The sequence below is a fragment of the Artibeus jamaicensis genome, unplaced genomic scaffold (genome assembly GCF_021234435.1).
Source record: "Artibeus jamaicensis isolate MK-2021 breed Jamaican fruit bat unplaced genomic scaffold, CSHL_Jam_final contig_1417, whole genome shotgun sequence".
In the NCBI taxonomy this organism is placed as follows: domain Eukaryota; kingdom Metazoa; phylum Chordata; class Mammalia; order Chiroptera; family Phyllostomidae; genus Artibeus; species Artibeus jamaicensis.
In genome coordinates this window covers 1,152,742-1,166,024 of record NW_026521282.1, presented here as the reverse complement: position 1 = coordinate 1,166,024, position 13,283 = coordinate 1,152,742, and the positions used below count along the sequence as shown (strand labels likewise).

At 57.7% G+C, this 13,283-nt stretch overlaps 1 protein-coding gene across 2 annotated transcripts in view; it reads left to right on the top strand.

Moving 5' to 3' along the window:
• Positions 1-240: 240 nt before the first annotated feature.
• Positions 241-13,283, top strand: part of ATP2B3 (ATPase plasma membrane Ca2+ transporting 3) — a 48,441-nt gene continuing 35,398 nt past the window's right edge. For both annotated transcript variants that reach the window (XM_037150880.2, XM_037150874.2), the window contains exons 1-8: positions 241-571; positions 5,057-5,254; positions 5,462-5,719; positions 6,139-6,264; positions 6,974-7,099; positions 10,474-10,515; positions 12,170-12,334; positions 12,698-12,912. In XM_037150880.2, the coding sequence (XP_037006775.1) occupies positions 367-571; positions 5,057-5,254; positions 5,462-5,719; positions 6,139-6,264; positions 6,974-7,099; positions 10,474-10,515; positions 12,170-12,334; positions 12,698-12,912 (1,335 nt within the window). In that variant the 5' untranslated portion in view covers positions 241-366. The remainder of the gene's footprint in view (positions 572-5,056; positions 5,255-5,461; positions 5,720-6,138; positions 6,265-6,973; positions 7,100-10,473; positions 10,516-12,169; positions 12,335-12,697; positions 12,913-13,283) is intronic.

Here is a 13,283-nt window from a genome sequence, read left to right as displayed (position 1 = left end):
CCCCCCTCCCAGCTTGGGTGCTCCTGGTGGGCAGGACTGAGAGGGCTGGCCTGGCAGGTGAGCCTGTCAGGGCAGCAGGGCCACAGGCCCAGCTTGAGGGATGAATCTTGTACTTAGTGAATCATGACTTGGACTGAGTGCAGACTGGCAGAAAACGTTCTAGAAGAATGGACCTTGGTTTTGTTTCAACTGCACCCCGGCTTCATCTCACCTCCATCTTCCCAGGTGTCCACACTTGGCCACTTCCCTGCTGCCACCGCCTCTGCTGCACCTCCCCCAGGCACTGGGACCTCAGGTGGCCACCTGCCCCTGAGGCTGCACCTGTGAGAAGGCCCAGCATCCTCTCCTCCCAGTGCAACAGGCAGGATGGGCGACATGGCCAACAGCTCCATCGAGTTCCACCCCAAGCCCCAGCAGCGGGAGGCCCCCCATGCAGGCGGCTTTGGGTGCACACTGGCTGAACTGCGCTCCCTCATGGAGCTCCGAGGGGCTGAAGCACTGCAGAAGGTCCAAGAAGCTTATGGGGATGTCAGCGGGCTCTGTAGGAGGCTGAAGACCTCGCCCACAGAGGGTAAGTTTGCCAGCAGAGACCCAACACAGCCACGTGTTCACAGGGGACTCTGGGTCCACCTGACACTCCTCCCGGCCATCTAGGGACATCCTGAAGATATTCCCTACCCCAGGCAGGCCCAGTTGAGGGCTGGGTGGTGCCACTGCAGCAGCTTCTGAGAGGCACTTTTACCCTGACCACGCCCTCTCCGGCAAGCCATTTTCTCCGGAGCAGGAGATTGTCGACATGGGGTGAGGGTCACCCTCTAGGCAACCCACAGTCTTCAGTGAGCTTTGGCCAGACCCCTGTGCCTGCACCTTCATAATCGGCAGCTCCCTGCATTCGTCTCTTCTTTGGAATAATAGAGATCGAGTGACAGAAAAGGGGAAGGAAGGAAACAGTACCACGTCAGCACGTGCAGGCCAGATGGCCCCTTTCTGTATGTTTGGGGTGCCCCATGTACTCAGCCTTGTGCCCATTTAAGCAGGACTTGAAGAGGAAGGAGTGTAAGTGTGGACCCTCTGAGGGCTTTGGTTGTAAGAGGCCTCTCCCTGGCAAGGGAGGGGATGGCTTCGGGAAGGTGGGGCCTGAGGGGGCGGTGCCCAGAGTACCAAGTGGAGGTCGCACTGGTGGCAGGCTGTCCCAAAGAGGTGCAAGCTTGAGATGGTGTAGATCTGAGCAAATCTGCTGCAGGGAGCCTCTTTGGAGCCTGGGGGCATCCTTTAGAAGGTTCTAGGAGTGGAGGCCTGACTGCCACCTTGGTTCCCTGCCTCTGCCCTGTGGCCTCTGCCCTGTGGTCCTTTCCCCCTGATCTGGAGGCGATCTTCTGCCCTGCCCTGTACCAGCCTTCCCCAGTCCTGCTTGCTGGGTCTGCTGGGAAGCCAGGACCACCAGGAGCCAGGCTTGGCTCCAGATTCCAGGAGCTGGAGCGTTCTCTGTCCCAGCTGGCACCTCCCTGGCAAGGCTGCTGGGGCTGTCCCAGCCCAGTGCCAGGCCTGTTCTGGGCCAGCACTGATTGATCTCATCAGCTCTGCTCTCAGCCATCACATCTTCATCTACCCAGGGCCCTGGCCATCGCCCTTGTCTCCTGCTCCCTGGTCCCTCTGTCTGCTGGTGGCTCACGGGCTGGAACAGGGAGCGCAGATGGCCCGCCTGGGAGGAAGTGGGTCTGAGGGCCAGGTGAGAGTGTGCCCACCTGACCAGGTTAGGAACTCCGAGGTAGGTGGCCTTCCCTGGATGTCCCAGGTCTCTCTTGGTTTGCACTGTCAAGGGGCTCAGCCCGGCACGGTATGTCATGGGGGCAGATGGCCTGGCTCAGGGCCAGAGGATCTCTCTCTTTCCCTCCTCCTTGCCCTCCCTCATGATCTGGGGCCATTTAGCCACAAGAGCTCTGGCCTCCCCCAGATAAAAGGAAGCAGATGGGCTTCAGCTGGCAGCTCTTTCCTCTGCCTGTCAGGCTTTGTTAAATATTTAAAATGTCAAGGCCCCTGGGAACCTGCCTGATTCTGCCACAGCAGCTCTGGAGCACACCCGCTGCCTGTGGAGGGGCTGGCAGGGAGAAGAGCAGGTGCCCAGGTTGGTGGCCCAGCCCCAACAGAAGGAACCGACCAGGCCTGGCCTGCGTCCCCAAGGACGAGTGGTGTGAGGACCACCCCTCACCTCTTTGGCCCTGGGAGCCCTCAAGGTCTGGGCACCAAGAGTGATTGACTCTGGCCCTCCAGCAAGTGTAGGATCCTCGCACACCTGCCAGCCTAGTCCTAGAGTTCTCACCCAGATCCCCCCACCCACTCCTGCCCAGACACAATGGACTTAGCTTGTGCAGGGGGTTGGCTTAGCTGTGCCCCAGGTGCTACACCAACCCCTTAGGGCACACTAGTTGGCAGACTGGGAATATGCTGGCAGTCTTGGTTTGGGGAAGGTGGGGAGGTGCATGGTGTACTAGGGAGACTTTTAGCAATACAGGAGGATTCCAGAAGCCAAGGAACCCAGATCTTAGGCAGAGCTCAGTGGTAGGCCTGCTTGGGGGCCCTGGGTGCCGGCCCTTCCTCTGTCTGGCCTCCACCAGCAGTCACGGAAAGGAGGGGGCGGATTAGCCTGGAGCCGCACAACGTGGTCTTAATCCAATTCCAATGGCATCTGGCCTCTGCTCTGGGCAGGACGCCCATCTGTGTCTATGCCAACCGGCGGCCCCTGTCCCCACACCCTGGATGTGGGCTGCCCTTGGGGGCCTGCTAGGCCAGAGCAGGCTTGGAACCAGAGGGGCTGCAGCTGCCTGCCCACCCTGTGAGTGCTTCAGTGGCAGCAGATGTCAGGACCCCTGAGCCTACAGGAAGGTCAAGGCCTCCAGCTCGTATAGGGCAAGAGAGAGGGAAGCATTGCTGCAGCATCAAGGGCAAACCAAGGCCAAGGGACAGGCTGGAGGAGGGAGGGAGGGAGGGAGGGAGGAAGGAGGAAAGTAAGGAGGGAAGGAGTTCCTGGGGACATGGCCCCTGAGGGCACAGCTTCCAATGGGGACAAGCTGGGTACGTGGGGCAGGGCAGGCAGGATGCAGATTCATGTGGTGCCATAGACCATGAACTCGGGTGGGGGAGTCCTTCTCATGGGCTCCAGATCAGTGTCCTTTCCTGGGGCAGGGGGAGGGGAGACCCTGGGTGTCTGGGAGACCCTGGATTCAGTTCCTCCCTCGTCCTGACCACACCTTTTATATCTCTTTGTAGCTCAAGGACACAAGCCCAGTCAGGAGTGGGGTACAAGCACTCAGCTGGGCCCCTAGCCCTTAGGAAATAAGGACCTGAGCTTCTCCTAAACACCCAACTAGGAAGCTGCAGACTCCAGAAACTTGAGCCACAGCTGGCCCCTTACGAGGAGGCCAGGGGGAGAAGGGCAGGGACAGCTGCGGCTCTGCTGGGTGGGGAGGACAGCATGTGGTCATTGCCTAGCTCAGGAGATGTGCCAACTCTGTGCCGGCTGTGGGCTTTTGCTCTTATCAGTCCCTCCACCTCCAAGAGGCCCCACCATGCTCCTCCCCAGAAGCCTTCTTTCTCTGCCCAGTGCACGCCCACTCTCCTTCCTCCTAACTCCTTCGAAACCACACTTAGCACTTTCTTGTTCTCAAGTCCTGTGGGGCCTGGTCTTGTATGCCTTTCCCAGCTGGCCAGGAGTACCCCGTGGGCTGACTCAAGCCTTGTGGTAGGCCCCTGTCCCTGAGAGAGACCATGGGAGTGGCAGCTACTCAGGGCTGGGAACTGCAAGTTGCCATCAGTCCACCAGGTGTCAGTGTGACGCTGGGCATTGGGAGAAGAGAAGCGGGAAAGGCTGGGGGACAAGGGCAGCACCGGGGCACGGGAAGCTCCATGGACAGATGACCCTGAAAGGAAGCCAAATCCTGAGGGCTGAGGGTGGGGCAGAGGACTGCATCATCCCATCTGCCTGCCTCTGGGGAAGGTGACCAAGTCAGAATCCAGCCTTGGGAGGCAGTGGCCCCGACACCAGTACCATACAGCCTTTGCCACTTTCAGGCCTGGGCCTGAGGAGCCTCATGTTCTAGAGGCAGAGAACCAGAGGCCTCCTGACAGGCCTGGGTAGGAAGGGGGTTGTCCCAGGAAGAGAAGTAAAGGTCTAGCTTCCGAATGCCAGGCTAGCCCCCTTGTAGCCATTCGCAGCCCCTGAGTTGACCAGACCCACCCTCCCTCCCAGCCCACAGACAGCAGCTTGTTCAGGATGTAGAGGGGCCTCCCAAGGTTCTAGAACTATCTGGTCAGGCCCCTTTCAGCTTCTCATCCCCATGTCGCTGTGCCTCATCTGCTCAGGCCACAGGGTCTTCCCCACTGGGACGAGTTTCTCTAGCCTTCACCCTCCTTGTCCTCTGCCTGATAGCCTGAAGACACTGTGGCATGAGTGTGACACATTGGCAATCACATTAGGACATATAGATATTCAGTAGCCACCGAGCGTGCAGCTGCAAGGGGGCCAATGGGCAGGACAAGGAGCTCATGTCCTGTCCTGTTCTTCACTGTCACCCCCAGCCCTGGATTTAGTGGCACTGCAGCGGGGTCTGCAAAAGACATCAGGAAGGAGGCAGATGTCTCCGGAGGGCAGGCCATAAGACTCATTCTCTAGAGGCAGAGGGCTGGCAGCAGTCTCTGTGCACCTCCTATGCATCATGGGTGCCAGGCGCTTGCTCAATAGCATGAGGAAGACTGACAAGATCCCTTTGGAGCCACCCAACATAGTCCCTAGAGGCACCCCCCCCAACAGTGTATCATGAGGGTAGTCCAGCCCTTCCTCGTGCTAGGAGCTCTGAGGTATGTAGTGGTTACACGCCCCAGCTATCCAGGCAGCTGGAAGGGCCACATAGGCACTCCCACATACATGCCCCCAGCATTTGCCAGGCCAGTGCAGTCTCCACCGACACAGAATTGCTCAGGAGAAGGGGAAGAAGGAGTAAGGCCACGTGGGGTCCGACTGCCTATTCCATCATGTCTGTACCTCTGCTCTCCATTGCAGGCCTGGCCGACAATGCCAGTGACTTGGAGAAGCGCAGGCAGATCTATGGGCAGAACTTCATCCCACCCAAGCAGCCCAAGACCTTCCTGCAGCTGGTGTGGGAGGCCCTACAGGACGTAACCCTCATCATTCTGGAGGTGGCTGCCATCGTCTCCCTGGGCCTCTCATTCTACGCACCACCTGGCGAGGAGAGTGAAGGTGAGGGCCAGGGCCCAGAGGGCTGGTGAGAGAGACGTGGCAGGAAGGTGCAGGACAAGGGCAGCAGCACAGTCGGGCTGACAGGAAGGGAGGAATGGAACCTGAAATGAGGGAGGGTCACAGGATGTCCCCACTCCAGTGTCAGGAGGGAGCCAGCTGGAGTGACTCCTTTGCCACCTCTGTGCTCCCTTCTGTCTTTGGGCACAGTATGTGGGAATGTGTCAGCTGGGGCAGAAGATGAAGGAGAGGCCGAGGCTGGCTGGATCGAGGGGGCAGCCATCTTGCTGTCTGTCATCTGTGTGGTGCTGGTCACGGCCTTCAATGACTGGAGCAAGGAGAAACAGTTCCGAGGCCTGCAGAGCCGTATAGAGCAGGAACAGAAGTTCACAGTCATCCGTAATGGGCAGCTCCTCCAGGTCCCCGTGGCTGCACTGGTGGTAGGAGACATCGCCCAGGTCAAGTATGGTGAGTGTGACTATCATGGCCCACTCTGCAAAGGAAGCTCAGCTCCCATTTCAGGGGTAATGTGGGACAGAGGAGACCCCCACACACACACCCAGTGCAGACCTTCTCCCCAGGAGCATGTGTGCCCTCACCTATGGGAGGCTGGAGTAGGGGGTTCATGAGCAGGAGGTCCCAGGAACACAGGCTATCCTCATGTCCTGTCAAAGCCTTCCCCAACACTGCAGGACACTTCTGTTGTCCCCACTCTCTGGGAGCTGGACCACAGGGCTAGTGATTGGTGGGTCTCCCCAGAAAGGAGAAGGCTGAAGGATGAGGGCCCCGTATCCGATGGGACCTCCCCCCGGGTGAGGCACAAGGCCACAGGGAGAAAGGCCTCCTGGACCCATAGTCTGTGGTTCTGGCTGCCTGGCTGGCCTTAGGAGACCTGCTGCCTGCCGATGGCGTGCTCATCCAGGGCAACGACCTCAAAATCGATGAGAGCTCCCTGACAGGAGAATCAGACCACGTGCGCAAATCGGCCGACAAAGACCCCATGCTGCTCTCAGGTGAGGCCTCAGGGCACTGGCCCAGCCCTTAGGGAAGCTGGGAGTTGGCTGGCTGCCACCGCATTGGAGCAGCCCAGCACTGAGAAGCCTTGGAAGGCATTTGGTCCAACAACCCCTTCAACCAGCACTGCCCACCCCCACCCCAGCCCCAGTATCCCTTCTGCTTAGGGAGTCTGAAGACTTCGCCCTCCTCAAGGCCAGAGCAGCCTGTGGGAGGCATGGTGGTAGTGCTCCAGCCTCAGCGAAAGACATGGGCCTCTGTAACCCCAGAGACCCCTGATGTCCTCAAAGAAGTCCTTAGAGGTAGGAGCTGGCTCTGGTTAACACAGCGCCATGCTCCAGTCCAAACCCTCATGAAGAGCTAGGGGGGATAGTGTTCCCTTTCCAGAAGATCCCGTCTTAGTCCAGTGTTTATCCCAGTGGCAAATGCAGTATACAACAGGACAGAGAGGCTGGAAGCTCCAGCTGGGCCTTATGAATGGCTCACCCCATGCCTCTGGGAAACCAGCTGCTCCAAGCCAAGGCTTTGGTCTAGGCTTAGGGTCAATGGTGAGACATTGACCCTCTAGGCTTAGAGGTCCCTCCAAGGACCTCTAGACACTAAATCCCTGCTTCTGGGATTCCTGGGACCAAACCTATAGGTGCTGAGCATGCCTCCCACCTGGTGGTGCAAATCTCTGTCTTGGTCTCTCTGTGTTGGCTCTGCCAGGCACTCATGTAATGGAAGGTTCTGGAAGAATGGTGGTGACAGCTGTGGGTGTGAACTCCCAAACAGGCATCATCTTTACCTTGCTTGGAGCAGGTGGAGAGGAAGAGGAGAAGAAGGATAAGAAAGGTAAGGCCACTCAGACCCCCAGTTCCCAGCGCTAATGAGAGGCTAGCCCCTCTTCTACACAGCTCACTCTTTCTTCTCTGCCTGCCTGCTGGCGGACACTCACTGGGCCAGTCTCTGGCTCTAACTCTGGCTCTCTCTACGGGAGAGACAGTCCTCAGGGGGTGGGAGGCCATACCCTCTCTTCCCATTCCTTTTGGAGAATCAGGGACCCCTCTTCTGGAGTCTTTGCCCCAGAGCCAGTAGGTCAGGGGTCCCCCCAACTTCTGTGTAAGAGCAGCTTCGCTCAGATGGTTATTCTCAAAGGCTTTGGGATTTAAGCGCCAGGGTTGGGTGAGTGCCCTGCCCTTGGTAGGAATGAGGTCAGAATGACAGGGGCTTGGGACAATGTCACACACCCTCAGAGGTGCTCAACCACCATGGTAAAGTGTCAGGGTCCCAGGCCAATGTTGCAGTCAAGATGTGCCGATCATGCAGCCAAAGGTGAAGGGCTCCCAGGCAGAAAGAACCCCCAAAGGATGTCCAGGGCTGGAGGAAGCTGGAATGGCCATGGATCCTCATGCCAAGAGAAAGCAACATCCAGGAACAACTGTTTTCTGAGAACCCAGCTCTATAGCCATCCTGGCCTTCCCGCTGCTTCCTCTTAACTCTGCTCTGAGCCACAGACACGGCCAGTGTCCCCTCCAGTCCTCACAATAAGGCTTACAAAGCTACAGAACTTCCCTCAGCATCCACCATCCTGTCCTTCCCTTTCCCTCTCTCCTTCCTTCCTTCCAGTCAGGACTCCATTCTCTTCTGTGATGCAGGCCTGTACCTGCTCATAACTCACTATGCTCTGCCTGGGTCTCCCACCCTGTAGTCGAACCAGGTGGAAAACAGAGTTTTCTAGATGTGTGTCTCACCTCTGAGAGAATCTACCAGGGCCTACTAGAAGCATAAACAAACTGCACACATACAAGAACATGTGCTAGAAGCCTGCAACCAGGGCCCCAGAGTCAGTGAGACATGGGCTGCTGAGCAGGGCAGGAGACAGAAGGGTGTCAGTCACTGGCCCTATCTCAGTTTGTCTAGGCCAGTGGGCCTGAAGAGCAGCCAGGATCAGTCTGCCCAGCCCTAGCAACACAGGGGCACATCGGCATAAGGTAGGAATGTGCTAGCGTCCTAGCACCTGAAGGTAGCAATGGAGGAGGTGGATGAGAGCTGCTACCTAGAAGCTACCATGGGCCTTGTCTCCTTACACCTTCCAGCTTCTGGCTGGCCAGGCCCACCCCTCACAGCCGCTGGTGGACCTTCTTCCACCTTTGCCACACCCAGCCCCTTCTCCCTGCGGGGCTCAGTCCAGTGTTTCTCCACAGTGAGTGCCCTGGGCTCCATAAGCAGGCAAGCAGATGGGTAGGCAGGGCCTGGGCCTCATCTGGGCTGGGCTGGGGTCCCCATGCCTCTCTTCAGGGAAGCCCAGCTCATTTTGCCTGGTGGTCCTTCACCAACACCCTGGTAGCTAGTTGGTGGGGCACCCTTTCCACACTCTTTCTTAGGCCCCTCCACTTTGACCTTGACAAAATGCATACCCCCCCCCAGAAACTTCCCCCTTGCCCTCCTCCAGCACCCCAGGCTGGGCTACTTAGGAGTTAGAGGGGACACCTCCACCAGCCTGCTTCCTGGAGGAGGGGAACCCTCAAGGGACCCTGGACAGGGAAGAGAGCTGGCCAGGTTCAGGGGAGCGAGCAGCAGCATCCATGAGCCCTCACTGAGGTTTGAGCGCAAAGACTAGGCTACTGTGGAGATAGGATGGTGGCCATTCCCAGTTCTTCTCCCTGACCCTCATTGTGTCTTAGCCTGGGCTATCTCCCCAACACTCCCTGTCTGCCTGCTGCCTCCTCCCACCTGTGGCTTACCTTTTCATCTTGATTCCTAGCCACCCTTCTGGGGATGCCCTCCTTCCCCTCTCCTTCCCCTCCTTTGGCTCCTGTCCCTCTTCAGGCTGGGCACAATCTTCCTCTTCCTGTAGTGTTCATCCCAAACCTCCCTCTTTCCTTCACAGGCCTCCCTGTGAGGGTCCATTCTTTCTCTGGGCCTCCACAGCTCCAGGGCTTCCAGCAACACCCCCTCATTGCGCTGTATTGTCCCCATGTGTCCGCAAGTGTCTCCCCTCCCCCCAGAAGTCTTCTCCTTCTCTGAACCCCTCTGTACCTCCTCAGGGGATCTAGGCAGAGAAGATCCAACCTACACTCCCCCTTTTCCCCACAAGGGGTCTTTCACTTCTCCCTAGGGCCCCCACAGCAGACCCTACTGCCTGGGAGCCACCTGGCACCCCGTGTTCATGGATCCCCAGTGACGTGAGCTATTGGGTGGTGACTGACAGGTCATCCCATAAGCCCCTCTTGCCCCAGATTGGGTTATCTCTGGATCCTGTCAGCTCACATGTGGCCTCTAGGAAGAACTGATGTACAGAGCTGGGCCCCAAGCACAGCACCAGGCTCCCTGCAATAACCCCCTTGCTTGTCAGGTCTTCTGGGCACTTCCAGAGTTGCAGCCTTTGGAAACCAGAGGCGTGACTAGCACTGCTTCCTTTGGCCTTGGGAAGCTGTCACAACACAGGCCCTGACACCCAGGTGCAGGCTTTGTGGTTGCAAAACACATTCTGGGAGCTCCTGCTTTTGTGTAACAGTTGTTGGCTGCAGGGACTATGGAGAAGGCTAGCTGGGTTCTTTCCCTCAGGTGTACCCACCCCCGAACCCCCCACCTAAGTCCACCTGGGGCCCAGCCCATCCCATTCCCCTGCTGCTCCCTCCAGTGATAGGTGCTCAGCACCCAGTCCAGTGCCCTGAGCCTGGCAAATTCCTAAAGTCTCCTTTGTCCCTCAAAAGTACACATAGAGCTTACTGCAAGCCATGGCACAGAGAAAGCTGACCTCTAGGCCAGCAGGGATTAGAGACCATCTAGCTAAGCTTCTTGCACTGGTCCTGGGAGGAACAGACATTCTGACTGGGGGGCCCTGCTCACAGTGGCAGCCCTCACTCCCCATGGTCATGACCTTTTCGGAAACCTGCTGCCAGCCACACATAACTGAGGATCAATTGAGGGCTGGCTTCGGGAGTTCACTGGAGGGCTGGGATCAAGGACCAATGAGTAGCCCCTGCTCGGGGTCTCACTCAGGAAGCCCAAATGCTCATGGCAACCACGTGCTATGTGCTGAAAGGTGGCAAGAGGGCATCAGCATGAGCGTGGAGAAAACAGGGGCCCCCTCCCCTCTCTCCTGCCTTTTGGCTGTGATCGCCATTGGACTGTCTGTGCCCTGCTGTCCTGTGTGTGTGCATGCTCCAGGGCCATGTGGTTGTTCTCAAGTCTTTGTGTCTGTCGTTCCTTTTCCATTGTAGGCAAGCAGCAAGATGGAGCGATGGAGAGTAGCCAGACCAAAGGTAATGCCTGCCCTGCACTCAGGATGGGGTGGTAGACAGAGGGCATGGCTCAGGGTGGGGGGCTGCCCATCTCAGTCCCAGGAGCAGCACATAAAAACCAGGTGAGACAGGTAGGGTGGCCCCTCTGAAACCCTGCCGGGAGTGTGCAAAGATCACCTCTGTGACTTGCCCACGGCCTAACCAGGCCTGTGGGTTTCACAGTTGAGCTGCCTTTCTTTTGGATAGACATCCAAAGGCTAAGGCTTACTCTCCTCTCAGCCTGAATGCCTGGTGAGAGCCGAGCCTGGGTGGCCGGGATGAAGGCCTATCAGCGGTCATTCATAAGCACTGAGGATCCAAAGGTGGATAAAGCACCGTCTCAGCCCTCAGAAAGTTTACAGTCCAGATAGATGGACCCAGGGGCAGCCCTCAAGTGTAGTATGGGACCTAGGGACCAGGACAGGGTCAGAGAAGCAAACAAAATTTCAGAGCACAGCTTGGCTTGGGAGGGCATTTGTGACAGAGTGACAGCCTGATGGCTAGGGTCTCTGGCTGGGGCAGAGAGTGACAGTCATGACAGTCAGTGGGGCACAAGGCTATAGTGGTCCAGCTAGGTGGGGCCTTGAGTGTTGCTGAGGCTGTGGCCCGGGGCCCCTGGGAGAAAGAAGCCATCGATGAGTGGTCTCAGGCAGCCAAGGGAGAAGGGATGGCTGGGGAGACTGGAAGCAAGATGAAGCAGCAGACAGCAAGGAAGCAGGGGGTGTGCAAAGGTGATGTCAAGAGCACCCAGAGCCCCATGGGTAGGGACAAGAGCAGTGAGGCAGAAAGATGAGTGGCAGGTTTGGGTGTCCCCTCCGGGTAATGGATGCACAAGATCACCTGAAGCAGTACAGTTGGAGAGCCTCAGGCCACAGCGTGTGTGAAGTGACAGGGGTGATGGAGGCAGGGTATGGGACACACCACCAACACCAACACATCACGGGCAGCATGCAGAGTGCAGGGCCACTGGGGAAGTCGTGAGGGGGCTGCCTGTTCAAGAGAGGCAGGAAGATAGCTGCAGAAGAGTAGTTCAATGAAGAGAGAGAGAGATGCGAGTCTTGCCCAGGGCAGCCCGTTTGGGCAACAGCCTCCAGCCACCAGGGAGCAAACTGAGGAGAACACTCATGGTGATCTGGGTCCTCGATGGAGGTCGAAGGGCCGGCAGGAAAAGAGACCGCCTGAGCAAGGAGCAGGAGAGGAGAGCGCAGGGGCTCCTGGGCCTCCCTGAGGGGAGTGAGGAGGTGGCTTAGACACAGATGGGCCAATGAATCAATCAGCTCAGGGTTCTGGAATGTTCCTTGAGCCCAGGCCTCTGCTCTCTGGTATTGAGACTTGGGGCATTACAGCACTGGCTGCTTGTCTGTGTGCCCAAGTTACTTGTGCTTGTGTCTGTTCTCCCTTCCCCTGTGAAGCCTCAAGAGAACCATCTCCATCCCACTCAGGAGGGCCTGGGCTGCCAAGGACAGAGGAGGAAGAAGAGAAAGCACCAGGCAGTGTCGCACTCAGAAATCAGAGAAACCCCCTGAACCCCATGTCCTCTTGTATGATGTGGCATGTGTTTCCCTACGAAAGCCCCTTGTAGCTGTCATCCCAGAAGCCAGGCCCTAATCTTGGCTGTGGGTTCCTCTGTGTGCAGCTAAGAAGCAGGATGGGGCAGTTGCCATGGAAATGCAGCCCCTGAAGAGTGCAGAGGGCGGGGAGATGGAGGAGCGGGAAAAGAAGAAAGCCAACGTGCCCAAGAAGGAGAAGTCGGTCCTGCAGGGCAAGCTCACCAAACTGGCTGTGCAGATCGGGAAAGCAGGTGGGGACTGCAGAGGGGCAGCCCAGGGCCCCTGTTCGGCAAGGAGGACACCAGGTTTCCTGGACATGAGGCTAGGCTGTGGAGAGCAAGTGGGAAACGGGTGTGGAAGGTGGTGTGGACCAGACAGCAAGGCACCAGGCCATGGGGGTGATTGCCCTCAGGGCCTTGTCCAGCCCCTTTCTGGCGAGCATGGATTCTAAAACCATCATAAGGTATGGAACAGGGAGTACCTCCCCCAACTCAGTTCAAGCTGGCACCAGCTGCAGCATCCCTTACCTCTTCCCTTTTGCTCTCTCCCTTTCTCTCCCCTGCCGACTTCCATTCCTGCCCCCATCCTCTGTCGCCTCTGCTGTGACTGACCAGGGCTGGTGATGTCTGCCATCACCGTCATTATCCTGGTCCTCTACTTTGTGATTAACACCTTCGTCGTGGAGGGCCGGATGTGGCTGGCAGAGTGCACACCGGTCTATGTGCAGTACTTCGTGAAGTTCTTCATCATCGGTGTCACTGTGCTGGTTGTGGCTGTCCCGGAGGGCCTGCCTCTTGCCGTCACCATCTCCTTAGCTTACTCTGTCAAGGTAATAATATGAAACACAGTAGGAGGACTAAGAATCTGTGATACCAAGATACAAACCCAAAATCTAGGCTGTAGAGCCTGTAAGCATCTTAGATGTAGTGATGACTGGAGAGTTTGGGATCCATGTCTCAGGGGCAGAGTGGGAGGCTAAGCTGGGACCCACTTGGCTTCCTGGGCACAGTGGCATGAGCAAGAAAGGCTGGCAGTGGGATAGACTTGGCGTCTGCAGCATGAGACCAGGGGGCACAGAGGGGCCGAGGAGTTTAGGAAACTGTTTCCACTTGCAGAAGTGGGGCTGGGGGGAGGGTATTCAGGACAGGTCCCACTGGGAGACAGTGGGTGAAGTATGGCAGAGATGTAGGGGGAGCTGCA